Consider the following 26,115-nt stretch of genomic DNA (forward strand, 5'->3'; position numbering starts at 1 on the left):
CATTGATTGCATTTTTTGAATATTGAAACAATTTTGAATTCCATTGGTAACCCCACTTGGCCATCATTTCTATACTTTTAAAATATATTCCTGCATTTAATACTTATTAAAGGATTTTTGTGTTCATAAGGGGGATTTGCCTATAGTTTTCTTGTGTCTTTGTCTGGTTTTGTTATCATCATAATGCTGGTCTCATAAATGAGCTGGGAAAAATTCCCTCCTTTATTTTTGAAGGAATTTGTGGAAATTTGGTATTATCTTTTTCTAAAATGTATGTAGAATTTCCCAATGAATGAGTCCAGAGTGTTCTACTTCAGGTTTTCTGTTCAGATTTTAACATTTCTATTGTCAGTTTTTGTAATTTGTGTCTTGTATGGCATATTATTAATTTATTGCCTCTCAGCTCTGAATACATCATTCTGAATATGTTCTGTGATGAGCAGGAATTTCTTTCGTATTTTTCTTTAATTTTTTTTAATGTTTATTTATCTTTGAGATTGAGAGAGAGAGAGAGAGAGAGAGAGAGAGAGAGAGAGAGAGAGATACAGAATCTGAAGCAGGCTCCAGGCTCTGAGCTGTCAGTATGGAGCCCGAAGCAGGGCTTGAACTCATGAACCATAAGATCATGACGTGAGCCAAAGTCAGACACTTAAACCAACTGAACCCCTCAGGTGCTCAGCATTTTTCTTTTAATGTGAACATGGTGTTAAGCTTTCTCAGTAGAGGGTACCTGGGGAGACTTTGTGAGAGGAAGAGGCTTTCCTGCCATTTCTGGTGTGGGCCAGGGTTGACTGGGGGAATGTGAGGACCTCTGGTGGAGCCTGTCCCAGCCACTGGCCCAGAGCTTTAGTCCTTGTGTGACTTTACAGCCTTTGCCAGGTGATAACTTTTCTGCATCTCTCTTGATAAGGAAACCAGGGTTCCCGTGCTGTCCATGGCACTCTAAAGGCCTCCTGGGCTGCCTGGACCTTCACTGCACACACACCATTGGTTTCTGATTGCCTGCATTCTGGAAAGTGGCCTGTTGCTTGCTTAGCATCTCCAGATCAGCTCTGGTCTGGCCCAACCAGTGAACTTCTCTGCTATCCATTGGTTTAACTGCAACTTCTCAGTGAGGTTTGAGCATTTCAAGTTTGTCATTCCTTGGGTAACCCCAGCCATAGAGTACCATAGAGAATTACCTTAGATTGTATAGTTGCTTTTTAATCGTAATTAATATTCTTTATGTTAGACTTTTCCTGCTCAACCGACTCTGTGGTTTCTATCTCCTGATTGGACACAGACTTCTGCATAGGAACTTTCTGAGTTGAGACTTTTGTGACCTGTGGATTTTGTAGGAGACATTGCTATATATTTAACTGGTACTTTTTCATCTCCTCTCACTCACACTACTGCCCATGTGTTTTAACCTGGGTATTAACTAAAATGAGGGAAGGGAAGACCAGAATGTGATGAGTGATATTTCTGTAAGAACTGGAATTTGCAAACAATGAGCCAGGGACATGGTTTCCTGCACCACTGAAATGATCAGTTTCAGCTTGACTCTTCCAGTGTTTTGTGGTTGTTGGCAGAGATGTTTAAAGAATTTCTTGAAGTACAGTAAGCACAGGATACAATAGGATCTTACTATTTTTCTGTTTAGAATAGAAGTACTATGACCTTAAGCTATTTTGGATGAAGTATCCAGGCTAATAAAAATCCTAGTTTAATATCAGCAACAATTTTGATTTTTAGAGTTGATTTTTATTCTCACAGAAAAGAGGAAAACCTGTATTTCTTATAGGTGCCATGGTGAATAGAAATGATCCAGCCATCTTCTTACTTCCATGCAGTCAGAGAAAAAAGCACCCAGACTCAACCAACCAAACAAAACTGCATCAAAATACGGAACACTTTCTCCATTGCAGTTAGGGCCTTTGGCATGAATTTAAATTTAGCTTTCCTGGGAATTTTGGAAAAACATTTTTCTTCATTGTGTTTGTAAGCCCTATGAGGCAGAGATATAACTTCTCCAAACAAAACAGCAGGAAAAGCAACTAGCAGTTCTCTGGATAATGCAAATGAATAAAAATTGCCAGAGTTATTTCAGAAGTGCTAAGAGCCTTACTCCGATACTTTATACACTATTCCTAGGCTTTAGTAGTTCAAGAATGCCTGTTTTAGCAATCCCAGCACACTAGGGAATAAAGTTTGTGGAGAAAATAAATTACATAGAAATCGTCTCCAACTTAGAGATGGATCACATGCCAAGAGTTGACTTGGAAATCAGCTACTGGAAATATCTTTGCTGTGTGTAGAAAACAGCTCTATGAAAGATGGTTTGATTTCCTGGTTTATGTCATTAGTTGTCAGTTGCTACAATTTATGTTATTTTTCCTTTATTAGAACATATTAGTGTATTAGTTATCTACGGCTATATAATCAATTGTCCCCAAGCATAGCAGCGTAAAAGAACAATCGTGTATTATCTCACAGTTTCTTTGGGTCAGGAATATGGGTATGGTTTATTTGGATACCCCTGGATAAGGGTCTCTCATAAGGTTGTGATCAAGATGTCAGCTGTGCTGCATCTTCTGAAGGCCCAACCAGGGTGGGGGATCTGCTCTCAAGCTCACTGAGGCCTGCATACAAATGAGCTTGAGAATAGTCCTGGCCTGGTTGAGCTTTTGGGTGAGAGTGCAGCCCCAGCCAACACTTTGATTCCAGCCTGTGGGAGACCTTGAGTCAGAACTACCCAGCTTTACACTGTTATCTGAAATAAGACCACTGCATTTAGAATGTATTTTGCATTTGAAAGTGATTCTTGTGCAACAAGGGACTTATATCCTCTTCTCCTTGGGAGGAAACTTCCTTTCCATAGTGATGAATAAAGTGGAGATTTTTTTCTATGGTTGAGATAGCAGTTGGGCAGCTTGGGAAAGTAGGAAAATGTTTTCTTTTCTCTGTTTGTGGCCTGTAACCAACTTGGCCAGTACAAAAGGGTGTGTTCTTGATGTTTGTGGGGTAGAATGTAGAGTATATTTTCACATGGAGGCAGTATCCCATAAATGGGTGGTTAGAATCCTAGGAAAGAGTTCTACTTGCGACTCATTATAAGTTGAGTAGGCCCTTGTGGGCTAGCTTACCACCATTTATAGCAGCGTGTTCATAAGAAAATGGATTCTATATCCCAGATGTCCATCTTATAAACACGCTTTTGAAATGTGACTCATTTTTAAGTTGGAGACTTGCCTGTGTTTCACTGCATCCTCTCAGCTACCTTTCCCAAAGTAGTTTACATTTTGAACTATCAGCCTTTTGGGGAGATAAAGTGACAGAAAATAGAGATTACTATAATTCACTCTTAGCATTAGGAGCCTGGCAGACCTATCAAGACATATCTAATACAGATTTCCTGCAGGGCCTGCCCTGAAGTCCCTTTACAGTTGAGTTATGCCAGGCCATAGTCATCTCCTTTTATAGGATTCTGGAGTCTCAATCAGTTATTTCCAAAAACAGATTGATTTAGTACATGGGAAACAGTTTTGGCCTTACACCTCCTTTAGCCCATATATATAGAGAAGCTGATGGCCTTCCACCATTCAGACTTCTGCTTGCTTTGGCCTCCCACATACTTGACATTTTCAGACATGGCTCTTGTTGGATTCAGCAGTACTGCAGTCAATCATTAGAGAATTCATCTAGAAATCAACCCATCACTTGAATATCCAAGGAGCTGCTTGAGCATATATTCAAGGCAGATAACTAAATAGGGCTCTGCACTGCCAGCTCTAAATCTCTATCCCTTTATTAAGTCAGATGACCAAAGGCATGTTTTAAGAGCCACTCTTATTTCCACTTAACTCCCCTAAGTTAAGATGTTCTGTTTTGCATCACTCTTTAATGGGAGACAAGTATTAAAAAGAAGTCATAAAATGCCTTTCTGTGTCATTTGTAGAACCATAGTTGAAGATTGTGTCTACCATGTTTCTTAATGTGAATATGTACTTGGTTATTCAGTTTCCCTTAATCAGCCATGTGACCAGGCCTGCTCTTTCCCAATGACAGATCCTTCAGTGAAATTTTCACAGTAGATGAGTTTCATGTACTGTTTATCTAATAAGAGCTGGATTAAAAAAAATTCACTGACTTATTGAAAATCAGTTGAAGGCTTCATAGTAAAAACTTCATTTCCCTTTTTTGAGGGCAATGTAAAATGTTTCAACCATGTTTAAAATTAGGAATGGTGAGCATAATCTCTATTCAGTAAATCTAAAATAGATTTTAAAATACCCTTATCTTCTATTGTGAAGGAAAATTACAAGGGAAGGAGAAACAGGATGAGAAGCAGGAAGAACAGAGAAATGATTAAAATATGTACCAAATTCCAGAAAGGCAAAATACTGGCTGTTGTGTTGGTCTTCCTCCCTCCCTCCCTCCTTCCCTCAGTCTCTCCTTCCCTTTCTCTCCCTCTCTCTTCTCTTTCCTCTAAAAAAAAAAAAGAAAAGATAAATCTGGAAACACCTTGTATTTTAAGTAAATAATGTTTAAATTTCATGCAAACTTTGAAATGATTGATCCTCTTAAAATCCTTTCCCTCTTAAAAAGAGGACATATAACATATTGCTTTGGAGAATGCTGATCAACTTTAGGGAGGAAATGGAGTGATACCTCTATCTTGAGGCCTTTTGGGATGCTGTAACTACTGAGAATTTTAAAGCTGGTGCAAACAGTTCTGCTGAGATTCAGGTGAGATTGTCTTTGACATTTGTCCTGGGTCTAGATAAAATGTAAGTGTCACGCTGATCCAAGCCCAGGGGCTGCTGCTGGTGGCCAGTAGCCTGCCACTGGCCACCGTGTGTCTCAACATGGCACCTCTGCCCTGAGAAGAGGTTCTTGGGTTGCAGGGCTAATCACCGAGTAGCAAAGACTGGGGACATTTAAAATACTTTTCTATTTCTATTTTTGAAAATGTATTACATCACATGGACCAAAGTTCAGAAAGTAAAGACAGAATGTTGGAAACAAAAATAAACTGTAGCGCATTATACACGTTACCCTACTTGTTGATTTATTCCCCCACAATGAATGGTGTGTCTTATAGGTCCATGTCCTTACCTGTAGAGCTGTCTTATTCTTTATAATGGGTGCATATTATTCCATGGCAGAGATGATTTTATGCAAAAGTCGGTGCCAATCTGTTTATAGACAATCCTGAAATGACTTTGTACATGAGCTAAATGTACTATAGAAGCTAATCTCTGATGAATCTTGTTAATGTTCAGTGTCAATGTTCGGTCTCTTTCTCAATATTTTATTCCCCTTAGAATCATTTGTCTCCTTCTCCTTACCCCCACCAACAGATAATAATTTAATAAGTGGAAAGCTTATTGATTTGAATGGAAGTTAAGTTGACATTTATGTATACATCTATGACTAGTCCTCTTTCTTCTTAAAGTTCCATATTTAGCTGTATCTCCTTCATTTTTAATGTAAGGAGAGAGTTGAGACAGGTTTCCTGTAAGGTTTACAACAACATATTCCATTTTTGATTAGGAGCTTCCATTTAGAAATAAAGTCATAATTCCTTTTCCTGAAAGAACAGCAATAAGAAAGCAAACAGATCTGACCTTAACCCTGTAGCAGGCCCCTTTGTAGTGCTGATGGGGGTTGTTGGGGGGAAAGGTTGGTGTTGGTCTGAAACAGATTGCAAGGGGAGGTCTGGGCCCGTCAGGCTCAGCTGAGCAGAGGGCCTGATCATTTATCACTGTCAGAGGGGGTGGGGGTGGAGGGAAGGGGGAGGTACTGGACTGTTCCTGCCCATTGCCTGACTGACAGCTGACTGTGCCTCTTGCAACCTTCAGGCAGCCTATGTGCCATTGAGGGGCAATGTGCTTCCTGCTGAAGGCTGCTGACACATTCACAAGGAAGAAGAAAGAAGGTCTGTTGCATGCTGTGGCTGCTGCATTTCCATGTGGTGTACACAACCATTTGTAAAAGCCGACTTAATAGTATTAGAGGCATACAGTTGGGCCCCGAAGTGATCCTAGCACTCTGATGATGGGTTGAGAAAACATCTCCGTGGTCTCTTGCCAGAATTACATTCATAGGACTTGGATACTCTGCACAACATTGATTATTTTAATGTGGCAGAATTGACATTGACAAATGCTGGGGAAATTGTAAATAATTTTGCTTCATCTATGAGTAAGGGACCAAAGCAATAGCAGCCAGGGAAGCCAGGGTCCCCTACAGGTCTTTGAAGGGCAAAGTTTTTAAAACAATTCCAAAAAGTACGATTTCTATGTGATCCTTTATAGTTATGTTTAACACCCATATTATAAATCCAAACATGTTTTAGGATCAGTAAGAAGCATGTACTTTAGAATAAAATAAGATCATTTTGGTGTACAGTCCCATTTTTTAGTACAACTGTTTTCAACTGTCCTATTCACAGAGATGTCACATTCATCAGGATGACATATAGATTTTAATCCTTAAAATAACTTTATTTTAAATGGAATTTCAGTTCTCAAAATTATCTAATTTTGGTAGTCATTAGGAATTACATGGCTTAAGAGGGGGCGGGGAAATTTTTATAAAAGTCAGGTGGAAATTTTCCATCAGTTAATATTATATACATATCACAGATGCCTAAGTTAGACATGGTTCCTAAATGTGGTAACTAATAACACCATTACAAAGGTAAAAATGGAATTCTTCTAAAAATGAAATGAAAGATAATGGAATGCTTTTTTGGGATAATGTAGTGTGGGAACTCATGTAGTCTGATAACAGGATGGATGCATTAAGAGCTGTAGGCAGTGCTGCTAACACAGAAGCCTTGTCTAGGTAAACCTGATCAGCAGCCCTAAGAAGGGGGCTGGTTGGTGGTCAGTGAAGGATAAGGAGAAGGCAGGCATTGTCTTACTATTTTTGTTAAAGATTTTTTAAAAAATCTTTAAGTAGGCTCCATGCCCAACGTGGGGCTTGAGCTCACAACCCTGAGATCAAGAGTCACATGCTTTACTGAGCCAGCCAGGCACCCCTTGTCTTACTATTTTTGTGACACCGACGGTAAACCCAGTGCCTGGCACATGACTGGTGTTCAGTAGTTGTCTTCTGAACTGTGATGTTAATGGGGCAGGATGTAGATCCCTGTGCCTTGACTTACTGGGGTGGATATACCCGCCCTGTCCCTCGTTCCTCTGTCAACCTTAATTCACCTTTTCTCGCATGCCTACCTATGATTTCAGTAGCTCATGAGCCCTACCCAAGTGAGGGACAACCTCTGAGATGGCCCTCATCAGAGAGGATCTAACAGGCCTGAGATACAGCTGACTTGAATTAGTCTGATAGCCCCAGGACAGCTCCAGCGATAATCACTTAGGGGGCAGTGTCTTCAGGAGCAAGCCAGAGAGTTCAAGGTATTTAAAACTGCAGTGAAAAGGGCCCTTTGATGAGGCCTTATGTGATTAATCAGGAAATAATCTGCTCATTGGCTATTTTCATTTAAGAAGATTTTATGCTTTCTCTTGCTGTTTCCACTCAGAGAAAACGTTTAGATTGTTATAACTTGAAAGTATACCTGATAGGATCTCGATTTCTTCTTTATCAAGTTTCCCTTTTAGTTTTTTTCTACTTTTTATGGCTTACTAGATTGTCAAAGAAGTATTTTCTCAAGAAAAATTTGGAAGTGTAAAGACGGAAGAAAAATCAGCCATAACTCAGCATATAGAGGTAGCCACTTTTACCTTTGTATTCTCTTTCCTTCTGATCATTTTTCTGTGCCTTTATTCTTAATTGAATAAGATCCTTTTTTGTATCTTGCTTTTTTTCCCACTTAACTTTACCTTATTACTCGTCTGATGCCATGAACAAAACCTATTTATGATCATGCTTTTAAAATTAGTATGCAGTATTCTACCTTAGAACTGTGTCTGATAATTTACTTCATTATCTCCCTTTTGTTGGGCCACTTAGGTTGCTTTACAATTTCTCATTATTATAAGCAGTTCTGTTGTCAGCATGTTTGGAAACCTTTGTCTCAGTTCTGATTTCCTAAGGTAGGTACCTACACTTAGAATTACTAGGTTGGGGATCTAAATGCTTTTGACGCTCTTGGCATGTAATGCCAGATTGCTTTCCAAATAGATTGTATTTTGTATTGTGTCGAATTCTCACTTCACTGAGTAGTGCGTGAGAAGGCCCATCTCCCTACACCTTCACTGGTACCTAGCATTGCTTTGTAAGGGTCACTACTTTCATGAATTAAAAATAGTATCTCGTGTGGTTGAGCATCTATTCATGTATTTTACTTGTTATTTATATATTTAGAATTTTTTATGTGTGATGCATGTTCTGTCATTCTCCACTTTCTCTAAGGCAGTGAGATGGCTGTCTTTTATAGAATTGTGGTAGCCTGCTTGGGACATGTGCAAAAATCTTTCTGATGCTGGTTTCTGGGGCCTCTGGCTTGCCTCCTGAACTCTAGTTGCAGGTACCTCTATGTTCACTTTCCTTCACTCTCCAGGACACTCTTGTGGCCCCAGGGGACACAGGAACACAGTAGGATCATTCTAGGCCAGTTTTTCTAAGGGACAGAAAAGGGCTCGTGTCTGAGGGTGCGTGCATTTGGTGTGTCTATTCCAGGTTTGTAGTCACACTTGTGGTCTTGTGCACTGAGCAGACCTCAGAAAATACAGCAGGCACTTCGTGAAAAATAAAAATGTCCCATGCTTGCATAAAAAGCCTTACTCTTCTTAAAACACAGCCCTATCCTCACTGCCTCATTCTTTCAACTGGAAATCTCCCCTTAGGGCTCTCTCAACAAGTTTGTTGGTTAAATGGAGATCCTTAGTGTAGGATCTATGAAATTTATCTTTGTTCCCACAACACCTAGTATCTTGCACATACTAAACACTCAAGATGTAATTGCCTGTGGATACGAGCCAAAGACCCCAGCCATAAGTATTAGCTTATGCTTCAAAATGTGTTATTGTGTGGGCTGGGGTTTAGGCCCTGCCTTGTGCTGCCCTGTTCTGCTCTGACATTGTGAAGTTCAACCTTCAGCAGAGGTACACTGGGAGGTGCAAGAGCTGCTTGACCTGGGGTATCAGCTCCTTTCCTGCCTAAGACATGCAGCTTAGGTTTGCAGCATGTGGAGTGAAAGGAGAAGGGAGACTGGAGTTGTGTTGGTAGATTGGATTTAACTGAAGGAAGGACAGCAGTCAGGGCATGAGGATAAAATCCTGAATGATATATGAATTTTTTCCTTAGAGCTACAATCATAAACTGTTCCATCTGATTTTCTTCTGCTTTTCGTGCAGCTTATCTTTTGTTTTTAGAACAGCTCGCATTCATACATAGTTGTTGGTCACCATGTGAGGAAGACATTGACGGCTGGCTTCCCCTCCTCCTAGAGCAACGAGAGGAAAGTTCACCTCTCGTTGCCCATGTCAGTTGAGGACTTTTGTCTCATTCCCACCAGTGCCTTTACTGGGGGCTCCTTGCTAGCCTCTCCTAGCCACAGATTCCATCTGCCTCTAGTAGTGCACCTCACCAGTCGATATGAAAGACACAGACTTCTTTGGACACAGGATGCATGGAGAGCAGAGGCTGGCCCTCAGGCTGAGCAGTGTCTCAGTAGCATTCCCACTGCCACCTCACTTCCCAGTCTTTCTCTCCTCACATACAGAGTACATTGTTGGGGCCAAAACCCACTCTGGCTTGACTTTCACCTTAAAACACCATAGCTAAAAATTATAGCAAGTGTAAAGGACCACAATGTATAGGAACAGTACAGAACCACAGTGCCTCTGGGCATAGGTGACTAGAAGCATCATTACCTCTCTTTTTCTAGTGCACCTGTCCTATATTTCAGTGACCTGGTGACAGGCACACCCTCAGGACTCCAACTCCTCTTTCTTTAAAAACCAACAGTCACAGTTGTCAGATCATCCTTAAAATGCTATAGAAGGCAGCTTGGCAGGACCTAGGGCCCTGAATGCTCGGTCAGTGTGATCCAGGGCCCCTTTACTGGAGACAGGAGAGGCTGGTCCAAAGCTAGGACTTGGGGGCAAATATGAACCCTGCTTAATTCCAGCCTGACTTGTACCATGAGAACCCCAGGAATTTGTGACCCGGCGAAAGAGCCACAAAGAAACAATGAGAGGGAATGTGAGACCATATATTGCTTTGGGGCTTGACAGATTTTTATTACCATATGAATGAAATAAAGGTACTCTTACTCTGGGCCCCAGCTAAAGTTAATCATCACCAATAGGTTTTGTCTCAGCATGAATGATTGATAGTAACACTTGACAAGTATGGGTTGGGTGTTTGCAGGATTAATAATGTGACTGGGACACAAGGCTGTTCCAGTCCTGGGATGGTTCTGGGTCCAGCAGCTGCCCAGGACTCCCAGGATAGCAGAAACAGTTCCTGGAGTCTCGAATTCGGGAGTGTAACCATGGTCACCCAGACTGGAGGGGATTGACCCTACAGGAGATAGGGAGGGTCTGGGGGCCCACCCTGCAGTCCCCCACTTCCTACCATTACCTCTCGTCTCTGCACTCTCCCCCTCACCCAGAAGATACAAATTTTAGCTCTCTCGCTTTGAGCACAAGACATGGAGCTAATCACTGTTGGTTTATGTCTGAATTTGTATTATCGCAGGTATATTATTGAACAGTTTCATTGTATTATTTTCAAGGAAGAAAACAGTCACAAAGTTTGAAGTGCATTAGATATTCATAAAACAAAAGAAAAAATTGTGTTAGTATCATCTTCTGAAGCTTTTAAACGTGTCCCCCAGATCCCCTTCAAAATCTCTCTGATAGTTGACTTTGACCCAATCTTGCTCTAATTAACCTCGCTGTTCCACAAGCACTGGGCTTTCAAGATAAATGAAAATCTATTCCTTGTCCTCATATACCCTTGACTGAGGACACGTCATGGCCATCAGCAGAGGTTGTCTTCCTGGAGCATGTGGCTTTGGAACGTGCCCCCATGGAGTGGGGGCAGGGACATCTGCCCATCTAGCCAGATTGGAAGCATCCACCCTGCTGTGGCTGTGCAACAGATGTCCCTGTCAGTGACCCTCTCCCGTCTCCATTTCATGCTCTGCTGGTAATCAATAGTTAGTACGCAATCAATGAATGACTTTTCTTTTTAGTCAGTGTGATTGTTTCCGTGGTGACATGTGCCACCAATTTTGGAAAAAAAAATAAATAAATGCTCATTAGGTCCCCAAGTTAGCCCGTCTCCCCCCCAATCTTATTTGACCTATCTAATGTGTTTAAAGGATCTCTGGTTCTTTGTCCCCCAAATACTTGCCTCAGCAGAGCTTCAATAGGAAAGTGCCCTTGGGAGCTAAGCCTCGGTTTCCAGGAGTAGAACTGCCATTGCTTGGTTTTTAAGAACTCACCATTCTCGCATTATGGAATGGAAAGTAGCAGTCAGATTTCCCCCTGTTCTTTTATCCCTAAAGCTGTATATAGAATTTTGGAGATTTTCAAAGGATCTTTTTTTTTTTTTATTGCATTTTTTCATATAGAAACGAGAAGGAAAATGGCTTCTTTTTTGGTCCATTTTTGTGTTTTATTCACTTAGACCAGGAATGACAAAAGAATTTCATCATACATACACATATATCTAAATAATAAGAGACTCTATGGGATGCTAGGTTGAGAAAAGATTCTGTGGTCACATTTGGGGACCAAGAAAGTATGCTTTGGTTGATTGGTGATGTCTTCCATGAGCATGGAAATGGAGGCGAGGTACATCACGTGTCATGTACTTGTCATTCCTGACTCGGATCTTGTGAAAAATAAAGTTCACACATATGATAATGCTAGTGTAACAGTTAAGAGGTGTTTACCAAGTGCCAGGCACTGATCTAAGTGCTTTAAATATATTAACTAATTTAATTCTCAAAGCAGCCCACAAGGTAGGTACAAATGAGGAAACTTACAATGAGGAAACTCTTACAAATGAGGAAACTGAGGCACAAAGAGGTTAAGTAACTAAGCCATATTCCAACAGCTAGGAAGTGGGAGCATTGAGGCTCAAAGTCAAGGCAGTCTTGCTTCAGAGCCCATGGCCTTAGCTGCTGATACTGTGCTATCTCTTCTTGGCTGATGCTGTGTCTTTGCTGTCTAGTAACTGACTCAGCTGCAGTTCAGAAGAAAATATAAAATCAGGGACACCTGGGTGGCTCGGTTGAGCGTCCAACTTTGGCTTGGGTCATGATCTCACAGTTGGTGAGTTTGAGCCCCCTGTCGGGCTCCATGCTGATAGCTCGGAGCCTGGAGCCTGCTTCGAATTCTGTGTATGTCTCTCTCTCTCGTTCTCTCTCTCAGTCCCTCCCTTGCTTGTACTCTCTCTCAAAAATAAATAAATATTAAAAAAAATTCAAAATCAGGTTTATGGACCCTGTTATCTTTGGGCCTCAGGCGCTAGAATAAAAGACAGGGCCCAAAGGAACCTTAGCATTGAGGCGAGAGTTGCATATGAACTTCCTCCTTCCTTTCCAGTTCAAGTAGCATTTCTAGTCTTCCTGCCTCTACCGGCACTGTCGCCTTGTCAGATGAGAGAAGATGAATGGGGAGGGAAGAGGGGCAGACATTTACAGAGTAGAACAGAGGGGAGTTCCTTGGACTCTGGGCCACCTGGCTGGGTTAACTATTTTTGAATGGCCATTTTCAATGATCATTTTTGTGTAAAGGACATGTACGTATAAAGAGAACTACGTCATTAGTATAGCAAATAATAAAGCTTTCATAATGGCTGAAGAAATACTTTTTAGTCTCTCTTTTTATACTGTTTCTTTCTTCCTTCATTATTGTAACAGCTATTTATTGAACACCTATGCTGTGTCCCTGTTGGACTAGAATTATAGAAATGGTGAACCAAAGGAGCTATGAGCCCTGTCCTCCCTGTGCTTATAGTCTGCTTGTCCAGGTAATGATTAAATGTGAGGTGCAGCTCTGGTGAGTGTTGTAGAAGAAGGCCTTTGGTCCCAGGAAAGCAACATGACTGTGGTAGAAGGAATGAGGGACTGAGGTGGTCATACCACATGGGTCCTTGAAGGCCATGTTAGAGTTTTCACTTTAACATAAGAGCATTGGGAAGCCATGGAAGGTGGGAGAAGGTTGGGGAGTTTGTGTCATGCAATCAGAATTTTTCTTTCTTTTTTGAAAGGTAATTGTGACTGCACTAGGAAGAGTGAATTGGAGAGGGGACATAGATGAACTAGAGGCATTCATAGGAGTCTGGGCAAAATGGCCACGATAGTTTGGATTGGAATAATTTGGATGGTGAAGGGAAGAAGTAGAAGGATTCTGGATGTCTGGAAGGTGAAACTAACTAGATTTGGTGATAGACTAGATGTGGGTAGTGAGGGCTAGAGAATGGGCAAGGATGCCTAGAAAGTAGAATGGCAGTCTTATTCCCAGAGTTGGGGATGCTGGAAGAGCACCATGTTTAGAGTGGAAGGTCATCTTTTGTTGGAGGTGCTTTTGAGCTGTCTGAGAAGAGATGTCAAATAGGGTACGCTTTTCATTGTAAATGTGTAGCATTTCAACTGGCTATAAATAAGCTTTGTCCTGGGAAACCAAGTACTTACTGTGGCAAAAAAAATTTTTTTAATCTATAATTTCATTGATTTTTAAAATTCCAAATGTATTTTCATTTAGAAAATAAGAATCTAACAGTAACAAAGGAAAATACTAAAGGTAAATATCGTGCATAATCACCCTGGTCATTTTTATTTTTGTATGTTTCTCTGCCAGAGGAGCATTTCTCTTTTCCTATAAGCATTCATATTTTAATTAGTTGTCATTATAATCTACCTCCAGTGTTGTAATAGGATTGTATTCAATTACCATTATCCCAAGTATTTTTTTCACATTTCTATATATATTTCTATATAACTCTCAAATGCTGTATTTTTTTTTTTTTAATTTTTTTTTTTTAACGTTTATTTATTTTTGAGACAGAGAGAGACAGAGCATGAATGGGGGAGGGTCAGAGAGAGGGAGACACAGAATCTGAAACAGGCTCCAGGCTCTGAGTGGTCAGCACAGAGCCCGACGCGGGGCTCGAACTCACAGAGTGTGAGATTGTGACCTGAGCCGAAGTCGGCCGCTTAACCGACTGAGCCACCCAGGTGCCCCTCAAATGCTGTATTTAAAATATGTTACATCAACCCGGGTGGCTTGATCAATTAAGTGTCTGACTTCAACTCAGGTCATGATCTCACATTTGTGAGTTCAAGCCCCGTGTCGGGCTCTGTGCTGATAGACAGCTCAGAACCTGGAGCCTGCTTTGGATTCTGTGTGTCCCTCTCTCTCTGCCTCTCCTCCTGTTCACACTCTGTCTCTCTCAAAAATAAACAAACATTAAAAAAATAAAATATGTTGCATAATATTCCATGGTTTTTTTCCATGCTTTTGATAAATCACAAATTACAATTTTCTAAGCAATTTTAGTACTTTTAGATATTAAGTTGATTTTAAGATTTCATTATTGTAAGTAATAAATATTGCTACATGTGTCACCTTCCCCCCCCCCCCATGTTTCTTTAGAGTGAGAGTTTCTTATGAGTGAGATGAGTGGATTAAAGAGTTTGAATGGGTTTAAAACTCTTGATTTGTGTAAAGGCAAACACTTTTAGAACCGCTGGCAGGGACTGTGGGGAGCTGACCATAGAACAGAACTCTGACCTCGACATCAAGCCTCATCACACTTCTTTGGATTTAGCAACCAATGGCTGCTAATATTAATGAGTGCTTGACAAGGTCCCATGGCTACCTGGGACTTGGGCTAGCCTCTTCCCTTCCTCCAGGTTTTCTGTTCCTAGGATAGTGCCACCATTACTTAGGAACCAGTGAGAGCCCCTGAATTGATGGTATGCTGAAGGGATTGTCTAAACTTGGCTGAGCCTCCAGATTCCAAAAGACTTGCAGTGTGCTGCAGGGCCTGCCTTGGGTTCCTTTGAGCTTAGATGGGGTTCTCAAGACCTTCCATGACCTGGTCCCTGCCTACCAATCTGTCCTTCTTTGCCACTGCCTCCCAACATATCACCTCAGCGATGCCCAGGCTAGACTTTATTCTGGCCCTGGATGATGCCTTGGTTACATCCACACTCCTGGCTTTCATTCAAGGTGCTTCCTCACCCTCTGCCTTTCCAAACCCTGCCTCTCCTTTAAGATTCTGCACTAGTTATAATTCCTCCAGGTTGCTGGCTCCCACTTCCCAGCTTGCTGTTCCTCTGCCATGAACTTTTACAGTACCTTTAGTCTCCATTCCAAGACTTAGCACATAATTGTAAGCTTTCTGGTAAAGTTTGACATTTATACCTCTTGAAGATAATTATACTCTCCAAGAGGGCCGTGTCTTACTCTCCCCAGTCCCCTCAGAGCCTAGCTGTGGTGCTAAGCCCTTGCCAGTGCTCCATAAATCTAATGTGACCCATGAAATCAAAATATATGTGCTATGTGATGCGGTGTCAAAGCTTCTGAGCCATTCTTATATATTTTCAACATAAATGCCCACATGCAAAAATTGCTGAGGATATTTTAAAAATACTCATAGCTGGACATACTCAGATTTTCTCTACCTGACTGCATTTTGGGAGGTTTTGAGAACAAGTTAATGCTGGAAAACCAATACCTGGTCACATTTTATTTCTAAGTCCTTGATATGCACAGGGTGGGAAGGATGATTGGTAGAGGGAAGCAGGGTGGATGAAGGGTAGGTAGTAAGAAGCACTGGGACATCCATCTTGTCTTTAAGAAGCCAAGTGTCTGTGGCTCCTGGAAATAGTACTTGAATTGTAGTGCAGTGATGTGTTCTGCTATTCTATTTTTTTGAAAATTGGCCCTGATGTTATCCTGCTGTCTTCACGGCTCACTTCCTTGACTGGGTCAATATTGTGATCATCAAGAGTCTTCAGACGAAGCCTCCCCAATTTTCCCTGGAACCTGGAGCTTCCTTGTTCTTTAGGACCTGGCCTGATGCAGTGGGGCCCTGTGGCTAGGAGTCGGGAGCTTTGGGGCTGGGCTGGCTCTGTGGCCACTAGCTGTATGGCTCTGCATGAGCTCGGGCCCTGGCACCCTTCTTTGTAAAGCCACACGCTCAAACTAGATCATTTCTAGGCTCTTCAGTCATTGAGACTAAAAACAAAATAATTGGAACTCTCTTAAAAAGGGTAAGCTTTGGTGCCACTTCTAACTAAAAATGAGAAATAGACTCTTTGACACATTTAATGACATGTGTTAGTATGTGTGTGGAACTTTACACTTAACTTGTATTTCTTTTTTTCCTTCTCTCCCTTTTTTTTTTTTTTTTTCTAGCCAAACATCATGTCAATGGCAATAGAACAGTTGAACCTTTCCCAGAGGGAACACAGATGGCTGTATTTGGTAAGATATCAACTCTGAAAGAAAACCCAAATTGTGTGCAATGACTAGTGCCAAATTTCTGAGTTTTAGCAAGTGTCCTCAGGGCTTCAAAATCTGGGCTCTTGTAGATATTTACAAGTCATTGGAGCCAAAAAAAAAAAAAAAAAAAAAAAAAAAACTATTGAGTTCCTAGTATTTCTGGGATCAGAAAAGATTATTCTATAGAATTTAATATGCTTTCTTTTCTCACTTTGCAAACCAAATATCAAACTGTGTCTTTGCTGTTTCTTATGTCCACACTGTGAATTAACCTGATAATTTACAGTTTGAGTTTTTCTTTCCTTGAAGGCTCCCCCCACCCGCCACATTGATACGTAACTTTGTCAAAGGCTGGGATTCAAGTAGTTTTGAGTTGTTATTCCACAAAAATCAATCTAATTGAATAATCTCTTTCTCCTACATTATGAATTCAGCATATTCCTTAGAAAAGAAGTTAATTAAAATGTTTTAAACAGAATAAAATCTAATCTCTGAGTATATATTTACCATATACAATTATGTGGTTGAGCAGAACTTCCCTGTTAGCTTCCAAGCCTTTTGGTGATGAGGTCCTTTTTAATTCATTGTTCCTTACCTCCATATTTAATGTCACCTGAACTTCCTTTAAAATGTCCCTACACTTGGCACTTTCTTTGCCTACCTTCCTCCTTTTCTCCCTCCTTCCCTTTTCTTGCTGATGTCCTCTTTCCTCTTGTTTTTGCCTTCCCCCCTCACTCTTCCCTCCAGCAATGCCCTGGGGTCCATCCCTTATCACCCTCTCTGGCGTCACTACCTCTGTCCCCTGAATTTTCATTTTCTTGTAGCTTCTGGATCCTTCCCCTCAGCCTTTAGACAGGTTTTATGATCTTTCCCATCCTAAAAACCTGAAGTCCCTGATTTTATGCCTTCTTCTAGCTCCCATTCTACCCTGGTCTTGATGATCCTCTTCTGTAAGGCTTTTGATGTAAAGCTGCTTTAAAGCATGGAGTTCTCCTTGAGCTGCAAATTAGCTTCAGGATCACCCACCTCTAAATTAGCCTATTCAGCATAAAGTATTAACTTATTCACAGAGATGGAACCAGAATTAGTAATCAATAATGATTAACGGTTGGAGAGTTATGAAATAGGGAACTAATTCTGCCTGGGTATTTGTAAATCTTGCTCCATATGGGCTAGCACCCTTTAAAATGTACTTATCAGTGGTTAGAAGTTATTATGCTCAGAAATTTAAACAGAGAATTTGATTTTTATAGAAAAAAGCATAATGGACACTCTAAAAATGTGTGCTAAATATTTGCTTTGTTACTTTTCTTCTGTGTACTTATGCTCACACAATGCCATTTTTCTGGAGTTACAGGTTTGAAACTATCAGGGGACAGTTACCAGGGGACAGCAAATGTCACATCAGTGTGCAATGGGTTATTTTGATAATTTTTTTTTTGTATTTCAGATTTTTCACCCCCCAGACATGTTAGACACTCAATTCCATGTCATATTGGGCAATATAAAATAAGGCTAACCTATCTTAGCAGGGTTTCCTCTGTTTTGCTATTAGAGGAGAGCTTCCTTCCCAAGGGACAGACCCAGCACCAGGCAGGTATGGATGTTGTTTGGCCACAGAATTGGAAATATCAGTGAATAAAGCTCTGTGATGAGATTATTATTATAATTTGTCACAGTTTTGGTTTGTAGTGGCTTTCCTAAAAATCCTAACCCGTGGCCTTCATTGCTTGGCTTTGGGCAAGCACCTTTCCCTTTCCAAGCTTTAGCATTTTTCACCGATAGGATGAGAATTGACTGCTCTGAGACACTTGCCTTTGCTTCTCCATCTTACATATTCAAGACCCAAGGCTCATCTGGCGGTAGGCAGTCCTCAGGAAACCCGCTGTGAGTGGCCAAGGTGTGTGGTTTCAAGAGGTGAATCGTGTATCATTTCTGCAAGTGCAGAAATATACAGATTGTAAACTAGAATATCTTTTGACATCTAAGAATGTTTACATTATTAGAACTTCAGTTTGACTCTTCCAGATGCTTAAATTAAGGCCCTATTTGGGTTAAGTAGGTGCAGGCATTTTATATTAATGTTTTAAAAACTGTTCTCATTTTATATCACTTGTCCACCTGGCCTGCAGTGAAGAGAAGGAGCAGATGGCTTTTGGGGTGGGCTTCTCTCATTCTGGGTTGTTTATAGCTCTACTGAAAAGGTTAAACCAAGTATGTAGCACTTGGCTCTTTGACATATGTTGGACATTTAATCCTCCTGGCACCTTGCAAGCCTGGTATGAGTATGTAATCCTCTTCTCAGAGAGCTCATGTGACTTACCCGAAGTCACTCAGCCAGTGATATAGCGGAGGGAGAATTAGAGTCCAAGTGTAACTAACCCTGAAGCCCACGCTCTTCTTATGATGTCCCCTGACTCTTAGCACTGGTTGAAGAAGCCGTGGGCAAGTCTGGTAGATTCAGAAATGGCTTTCAGCTGGATCCATGCACAAATGCACGATTTCCAGCCAAGCCAATTTAGCAAATTGATTTGTGAATTTCTGTGCATTCCCAGAGTGTGCTGAAGGACTCTTGACATATAGCTTTTGCTGGGAAAATACTGCTTGGAATGACATCTCCTACTACTTATCACTTTTACCCATTTGATTTTAGTAGCATGTGTTAATATACAAGGGAATGTCTTACATCTACTTGACTGTGAGCTCACCAAACACCAGTGGCACTTTCTAGTTGTCCCAACTTACTCTTCAGCCTTGGAGGTGTTAATATTTTATGACAAAATAGTATCACCAGTTGCAATTTTATTATCTATTGGTTAATCATTTGAAGATGCTTTACAGAATGCTATCTACAGAGGAACTTTTAAATTAAATCCACTCTGAAAGTGGTTGTTGAACTGCCATTAGGCATTTAGAGTGGATAATGTAAGGAAGTATAAAGGACAGGGTACGCTCCATTGTAAAAAATACACAAATGCGTCATTGTGTCACGTGACCAAAGAATATATAGGTGTTCCTTAATTTCTGGCATGTAATCTTCACAGATTATTTTTAAGCTAAGATGTTTATTTTTTCAGATTTTCTTTCGTAGCCGATTTGTTAGTCCTCGTCTTGTTTTTGTGTGGCCACAGTTCTTAAGCTTCTTTGTTGCTCTTTCTCTCCTCTGTACTTTAGGACAATGATAATGAAGGTAATAGGCTCTGCTCTCCCAGTGGGCTTCTCCTCGTCTGTGTATGATGCTGTCTTTCAAGTCAGTGGGAGCCCTTTTTCCACAAGCTGGAGAAGCAGAACCGAACATTTTGCAATTACTTCATGCCTTTGTTCCCGGTGGCTGACAGTGCCCTATGGCTATCATCCCTTTAATCCTACAACAGCCCTGTGAAGTGGGCATTATTGTGCTCTGTTAGAGACAGAGAAACTGAGGCACCCAAAGATGAAAGAAATCTGGTCAAGTGGAGGGAATGCTTTCTCGGGCATGAGGACACATCCACATTACATTTGCCAGCATGCTGTGCCTGACTTAGAAAGGTTCTCTCCAGCTCTCAATAACTTAATGAAAGTGACATCCCATTGGCAGCGAGCCACTCCATCCATGCAGAGAGCACAGAGGCTCCAGCCATTCTGTGGTGGTTTTTTTTTTTAAAGCACAGAACAAAAAAAAAATAAATAAATAAAGCACAGAACAGCTATTCATTTTATTAAATATACTCTGTAGTCAAGAAGATTTATCATTTTCAAATAAAATAAAAACTTATTAATTGAGGAAAATGCAGAGAAGCTGGGGGTTGGGAAGATGTGTGAATTTGCGAAGGTTTTTAGTACAACTTAAAAAAATGAAATACAACTTTTAAAAACTTTAAAATACAGTACTGTGCCATAAAATTTGTCATCCAAAGTAGTATACTTTTGAGAGTGAAAGGGTGCTGTTAAAAATTACATTAGATAATGAGGTACAAACCTGAAGGGTTTCAGGCAATTGGGATATAATGTCACCCTGTAACAAGAGTGTATATTGTAAAATATTGTGCCAAGAGTAATAAATACACATTGAGTCAAGTTGAAATTGAACTTAGATATATAAAATGAAGTAAACAAGTGAAAAAACAATGCAGACTATACTATATTATATATGATGTAGTATCAGCACCAGTAGTTTCACTAACTTCCAAGATTTTCCTCAGTAAATATTGTTATATCTTTCTGAATGACTTGAAATTAAAAGTTAATTCATATTTATAAAACCAGGTTCATAGCTCTTTCATAAGAGATGGAGAATTGATCATCACAAGTTATGCCTTTGCAATTTTAATATTGTACTTATAGTATCCAATAACGTAGGGTGGTGAGTTCTCCACCACTAGAGGTATTTAAATGATAGAGTGGTCATTCCTAACAAATTGGAAAATGGGACTAAATAGCATATGAGTCTTTCTTCTCAATTAGTGAGCATTTACTTTATTTCAGAATGTTAAACCCTTTTGAAAAAATTCCTTCTAGCAAGAAATTCTTTGATCCTATCATTTAGAAACCCACACCAAGCCTGTCTGCAGAAAGGTAAGGTTCTGTAGCAAGGAATCTTAATGTATAGGAATTGATATCAGTGACAACACTAGAAGTACCTCCATGAATTCTTAGGGTGGGTTTTTAGGCTCTCGGTATCCTGACAGCAATGGCTCTGTGATCTCAAACATGTTTTCTTTGTCAGGTTCTCTTAGGGCTTCTCAAATGAGAGGGAGCAAAAGACAATCCAAGACATCATGAAAATGTGCTGATGACCTTGTTTATCTCTGTTTATAGCCAAGGTGCCAAGAATTTACCAGACTGTTTCTCAAATAGGTGTGTGGAAGGGCTGATTCCAGAGCAAGGGCTAGTGACTGTTTTAGGGCCACAGATGCACCCCAGTCCAAGTGACTCACCTTGAGCACTCCAAAGGAGAATGAGATCCATGTCTGTAAGATGAACCAATCATAAGACATTTTTTCCCCCTGACTTCAGTTGGAGGTGAATTTTGAAACAGCCACAGTTATTTTGTCTGCTAGCCAAGAAAACAGCATTGAAAGCAGCAGGCAATATGTCAGACTTCAAAGGAAAATATATTGGTGGCTCATTGGCTTGAATCCAACATTATGTTGGTAAATAATCAAATCCCGGTGTGGCATATTTCTCCCTGAACCTTGACTGAAAACCATTGAAGACCATTCTGTGAGCTGTAGAGTGGCAGTCACTCATTCTAGGAAAAAGGCCAGAAAGAATGACTTTGAAATGTGTTTATAATTAACTAAACAATCTAAATTCACAAGACTGTTAGAACAGCAGGCTGCTAACTGGTGCAAACTTCTTAAGTGATGAGGCACTTGGGGAAACAAAAATAGGCCTTCCTCCCATGATAATCTGAAGCACCTTCAAGGGACAATAATTGGTCATTTAGGGACATGTTTTAAGATATATTTTATTTTATTTATCTTTTGTGTGTGTGTGTGATGTTCTCAATTTTTATTTCCTTTTTGAGCGTGGAGAGGTCAGATAATACAGGGAGAGGGGAAGAGACTTCCCTGAAAATCCCATTTGGATTGTATGACATTGCTTGTTATGGCACAGCACACCTGGTCCCAGTCTGGAAGAGCACAGGTGTGGAGTTGGAGAGGGTATCCTGGGGGCGGGCAGGGTGTGAGAGGAGGATATATTTAGAATAGGGAAGCTGGATTGTGGGTGGGGATTTTTGTGCTTAGAGAATGGAACTGAACCCATTGTAGAAAGGAGTAAATCCAAATCCAGTAATGTTTGATAATCGTGTATCCACTAACCTCAATCATTTAGAATGCATGTGAGAACCAGAAAATAAGCTCTACCCCCCACCTCCCACCACACACACGAAAGTTGTGGAGGAGTCTATAAATAATTCTGAACTCACAGAGGCCTTTGCAGTCAGATAAACCTTGGTACATGACTCTAGACAAGTACCTTACCTGCTCTAAGCCCCATTCCTCATCTGTAAAATGAGGTGAAGAATGTCTGCCTCACAGGGTTGTTTTCAGAATGTCATGAGCTAATGCCTCAAGGCATTTAGGGTATGGGGGACAGATGGGACAGATCTCAGGCACTGCTGCTCATAGGACAGCCTGTGCAGTGTTCCCCGGGAGGCCACCTGCTCTCCTCAGCCAGAATGCGCTGTGATCCAGGCCTCAGGCGATTGACCCCAACATTAGTCAGTTCCATTTGATCCATAATCTCTCTTGCATAATACCTGATGAGCCCTGTAACTCAGGGATTTTGAAGGATAACAGATTGCATTAGTGGAGAACTCAACTAATACTGGCCCAGTACTGACCAGCCCTTGTTAAAACTTTCTAGTAGGCCACTCTCATTATGGGTCTAAATGAGACTGGTTGCTTCCTTATGAATCAACACAGAGCTCTCAGAAAATGCCATGATTTCTCTTTTGGCCTCACCTATTGAGTTGATCAGTTGTGGCTAATTATTTCACTGTTCTTGCTAGTATATAGTGACCATCCAATTGACCAACTTTTTGTAAACTTTTGAAAATGAAGAAGATTTATAGAATTTATTTTACCTATATGGCAGTAATTTCTTAAATTTCTACCGAAAAAATATGCTCAAGAGGATGTGCTAGAGAAACAATTATGTATCTACTGCTTCTCTGTGATTTAGCTTTTTTAGAAGAAAAATGTAGATATGGAGAATGACAAAAACTGAAGTTAATTGTTATTCAGTTTAGCTCAACTAGCATTTTTAAGAAAAATACTGAGCCCCATGTTGCAGATGATATAAGGCAGCTAATATATTCTCTCTTGCTCTTACTCTTCCCAATCATTTATCTTTGGCCTTGTTATAAAACAAAATAAAGGAAAATTAAAATAGATACAAGACATGGAAAAATTGCATACTTTAGAATTAGCTAAATGTTAGACCAAAGAAAACTATGAGAAATGAAATACAAATAGTACGTGCCATGATACAATATAATTTGTTAAAGTTGGCCACAGATTTGGCTCTATATTTTCTAGCAGCATTGTGAAGACCAATTAGTTGTATGATTGGTTTCCGTTTTTAAAAATTGTGGTAAAACACATAATATAAAATTTGCCGTTTTAACCATCTTTAAATGTAAAGTTCAGTGGCATTAGTACATTCGCATGGCTGTGCAACCATCACCACCATCCATCTCCTGAACTTTTTCATCTTCCCAACTAAAATTCTGTATACCTTAAATAATTATTCTCCATTCTGTCTCCACCAAGCCCCAGCAACCCTCATTCTACTCTCTGTCTCTGAGTTTCACTACTCTAGATATCTCCAATAAGTGGAATCATTCAATATTTATTCTTTTGTGACTGGCTTATTTCACTTGGCATACTGTCTTCAGGGTTCATCCATGTTGTGATGTGTATTGGAATTTATTTATTTTTATTTATTTTTGAGAGAGAGAGAGAGTGCGAGTGAGCAAGGGGCAGGGGGAGGGGGAGAGAGAGGGAGGGAAAGAGAATCCCAAGCAGGCTCTGCACTGTCAGCATGGAGCCTGAGGTGGGGTTCGAGCTCACCCAGTGAGGGGCTTGAACTCATGAACTGTGAGATCATGACCTGAGCCAAAGTCGGATGCTTAACCATCTAAGCCCCAGAATTCAGGTGCCCCAGAATTTCCTTCCTTTTCTAAGGCTGAGTAGTATTCCACCAAATATATATACCACATTTTGTTTATCCATTCATCTATCAAAGGACACTTGGGTTGCTTCCACCTTTTGGCTATTGTGAATAATACTGGTATGAACATGGAAGTGCCAATATCTCTTGAAGACCCTACTTTCAAGTCTTTTAATGAGTATACCTAGAAGTGGAATTGCTGGATCAAATGGTAATCCTCTGTTGTACTTTTTGAGGAACTGCCAACCCATTTTCTACAATGGTTGAGCCATTTTACAGTCCCCCTGGCAAAGCACAAGGATTCCAATTTCTTCACCTCCCTGCCAACACTTGTTATTTTGTTTGTCCATAGCCATCCTGATATGTGAAGTGGTGATGGGTTTCAACGTTTTACTTAATGATATTGAAAATCTTCATGCTTGGGGGAATCTTAAAATTTCCTGATTCTAGAACCAGAAAGAAATTTCTTTTAAGGGTATGTGTAAGGAGAACACTGTAATGTGAGACAGTCAACAGTACTACTGCTAACCCTTTAGAGTGAGCAGCATGAGGAGATTTGTGAGCTGTTGGTCACACTGCTCTTTTCTTTGGACTGCTGACACACACCAGGGAATATTTAGGCCACACACTGTGACGGGTTGCACAGTATGCTTCTCTGGCTTAACCCATAAATTACTTGTAATGCATCTAAAACAATCAATAGACTGGTTATCTTATAAGGAATTTTCTATCAATATTATTTCTTTAATGGATTTTAAAAAATATTTACCTTTTAGTTTTTTATTGTGAAAAATTTCAAACATACTAAAAATAAACTGATATAAGGAAGCCTCCCTTATTCAGCTTCAGGTTATCAGTTAGGGCTGAGTGTTTTTCATGTATATTCTCAGTTGCTCTCCACCATCTCAGGTTATTTCAAAGCAAATCTCACATATCATCTAATTTTTTAAATTTAATTTTGTTTTGTTTTATTTTGTTTATTTTATTTTATTTTATTTTATTTTATTTTATTTTATTTTATTTTATTTTATAGAAAGAGAGAGAGAGCATGAGCTGGGGAAGGGCAGATGGAGAGGGAGAAAGATAATCTCAAGCAGGCTTCATGCTCAGTGTGGAGCCCTATGCAGGGCTCAATTCCACGAACGTGAGACATTATGACCTGAGCTGAAATCAGGAGTCAGACCCTCAACTGACTGAACCACCCAGGTGTCCTACATATTATCTCACTTTATCCATGAATATTTGGGTACATATCTCTAAAAAGAGCAGCTGTCTAGAAAACATACCATAATGCCATTATCACACCAAAAAAATACAATTATTTAATATCATCAAGTATGCCATGAGTCCATATTTCCACTATTGTCTCATAAATGTTTTTTCAAACCATTTGTTTGAGTCAAGATCCAAATGAGTCCATACATTGTAATTGGTTGATATAAATATTTAGTCTCTTTTAACCTGTAAGTTCATCTCTCTCTTTTTCCTGTAATTTATTTGTTGAATAAATTAGATAATTATTCTGCACTATCTCCTTCAGTCTAGATTGAATGGCCATATTTGTCAGTCCTCTGTACTTCCTAAAAATTGGGAGTTAGAGTCCTGATCAGAATCCATAGGTGGGGTGTGTAAGCCATTCAGGAGGCATTTAGTAACTGAACCATTAAATTAGCAGCCCTTAATGATCATTGCCTAGGTCCATTATTTTATCCAAGGCTATAGGATGGTGCTATTTTAATTCTAACATTTCCTTTTACTTATGAACTAGCCCTTTTATTAACTACTTGGTTATCTTGACATCCAGTTTGATTAAGAAAGATGTGTCCTTCCCCCTGCTTATCTTTCACTTTGCTCCATGGATCTGAACATGGGTTAAAAGTATATTCATGAGTTAGAAACATATATAAATACAGTTGCTTAAGTCAAAAGTGATTTAACAAATGATGGAAACCTCTTTAATTTGAATGACCATTTTCACTTGGGCATTTAACCAAATTATTGAAATTTGTGACCATTTGGCTAAACTTGAAAA

The 26,115-nt window shown here is 40.1% G+C and overlaps 1 protein-coding gene across 5 annotated transcripts in view; it reads left to right on the forward strand.

The window, feature by feature from the left end:
* Nucleotides 1-26,115, forward strand: part of MSRA (methionine sulfoxide reductase A) — a 462,984-nt gene that overhangs the window by 164,335 nt on the left and 272,534 nt on the right. For 4 of the 5 annotated variants that reach the window (XM_025921718.2, XM_086703802.1, XM_086703800.1 and 1 more), the window contains exon 2: nucleotides 16,338-16,406. The exons of the other annotated variant lie outside the window; for it this stretch is intronic. In XM_025921718.2, the coding sequence (XP_025777503.1) occupies nucleotides 16,338-16,406 (69 nt within the window). The remainder of the gene's footprint in view (nucleotides 1-16,337; nucleotides 16,407-26,115) is intronic. 5 annotated transcript variants of the gene reach the window in all.

Source organism: Puma concolor, chromosome B1 (assembly GCF_028749965.1).
Source record: "Puma concolor isolate L17-30 chromosome B1, mPumCon1.1.hap2, whole genome shotgun sequence".
Classification (NCBI taxonomy): Eukaryota; Metazoa; Chordata; class Mammalia; order Carnivora; family Felidae; genus Puma; species Puma concolor.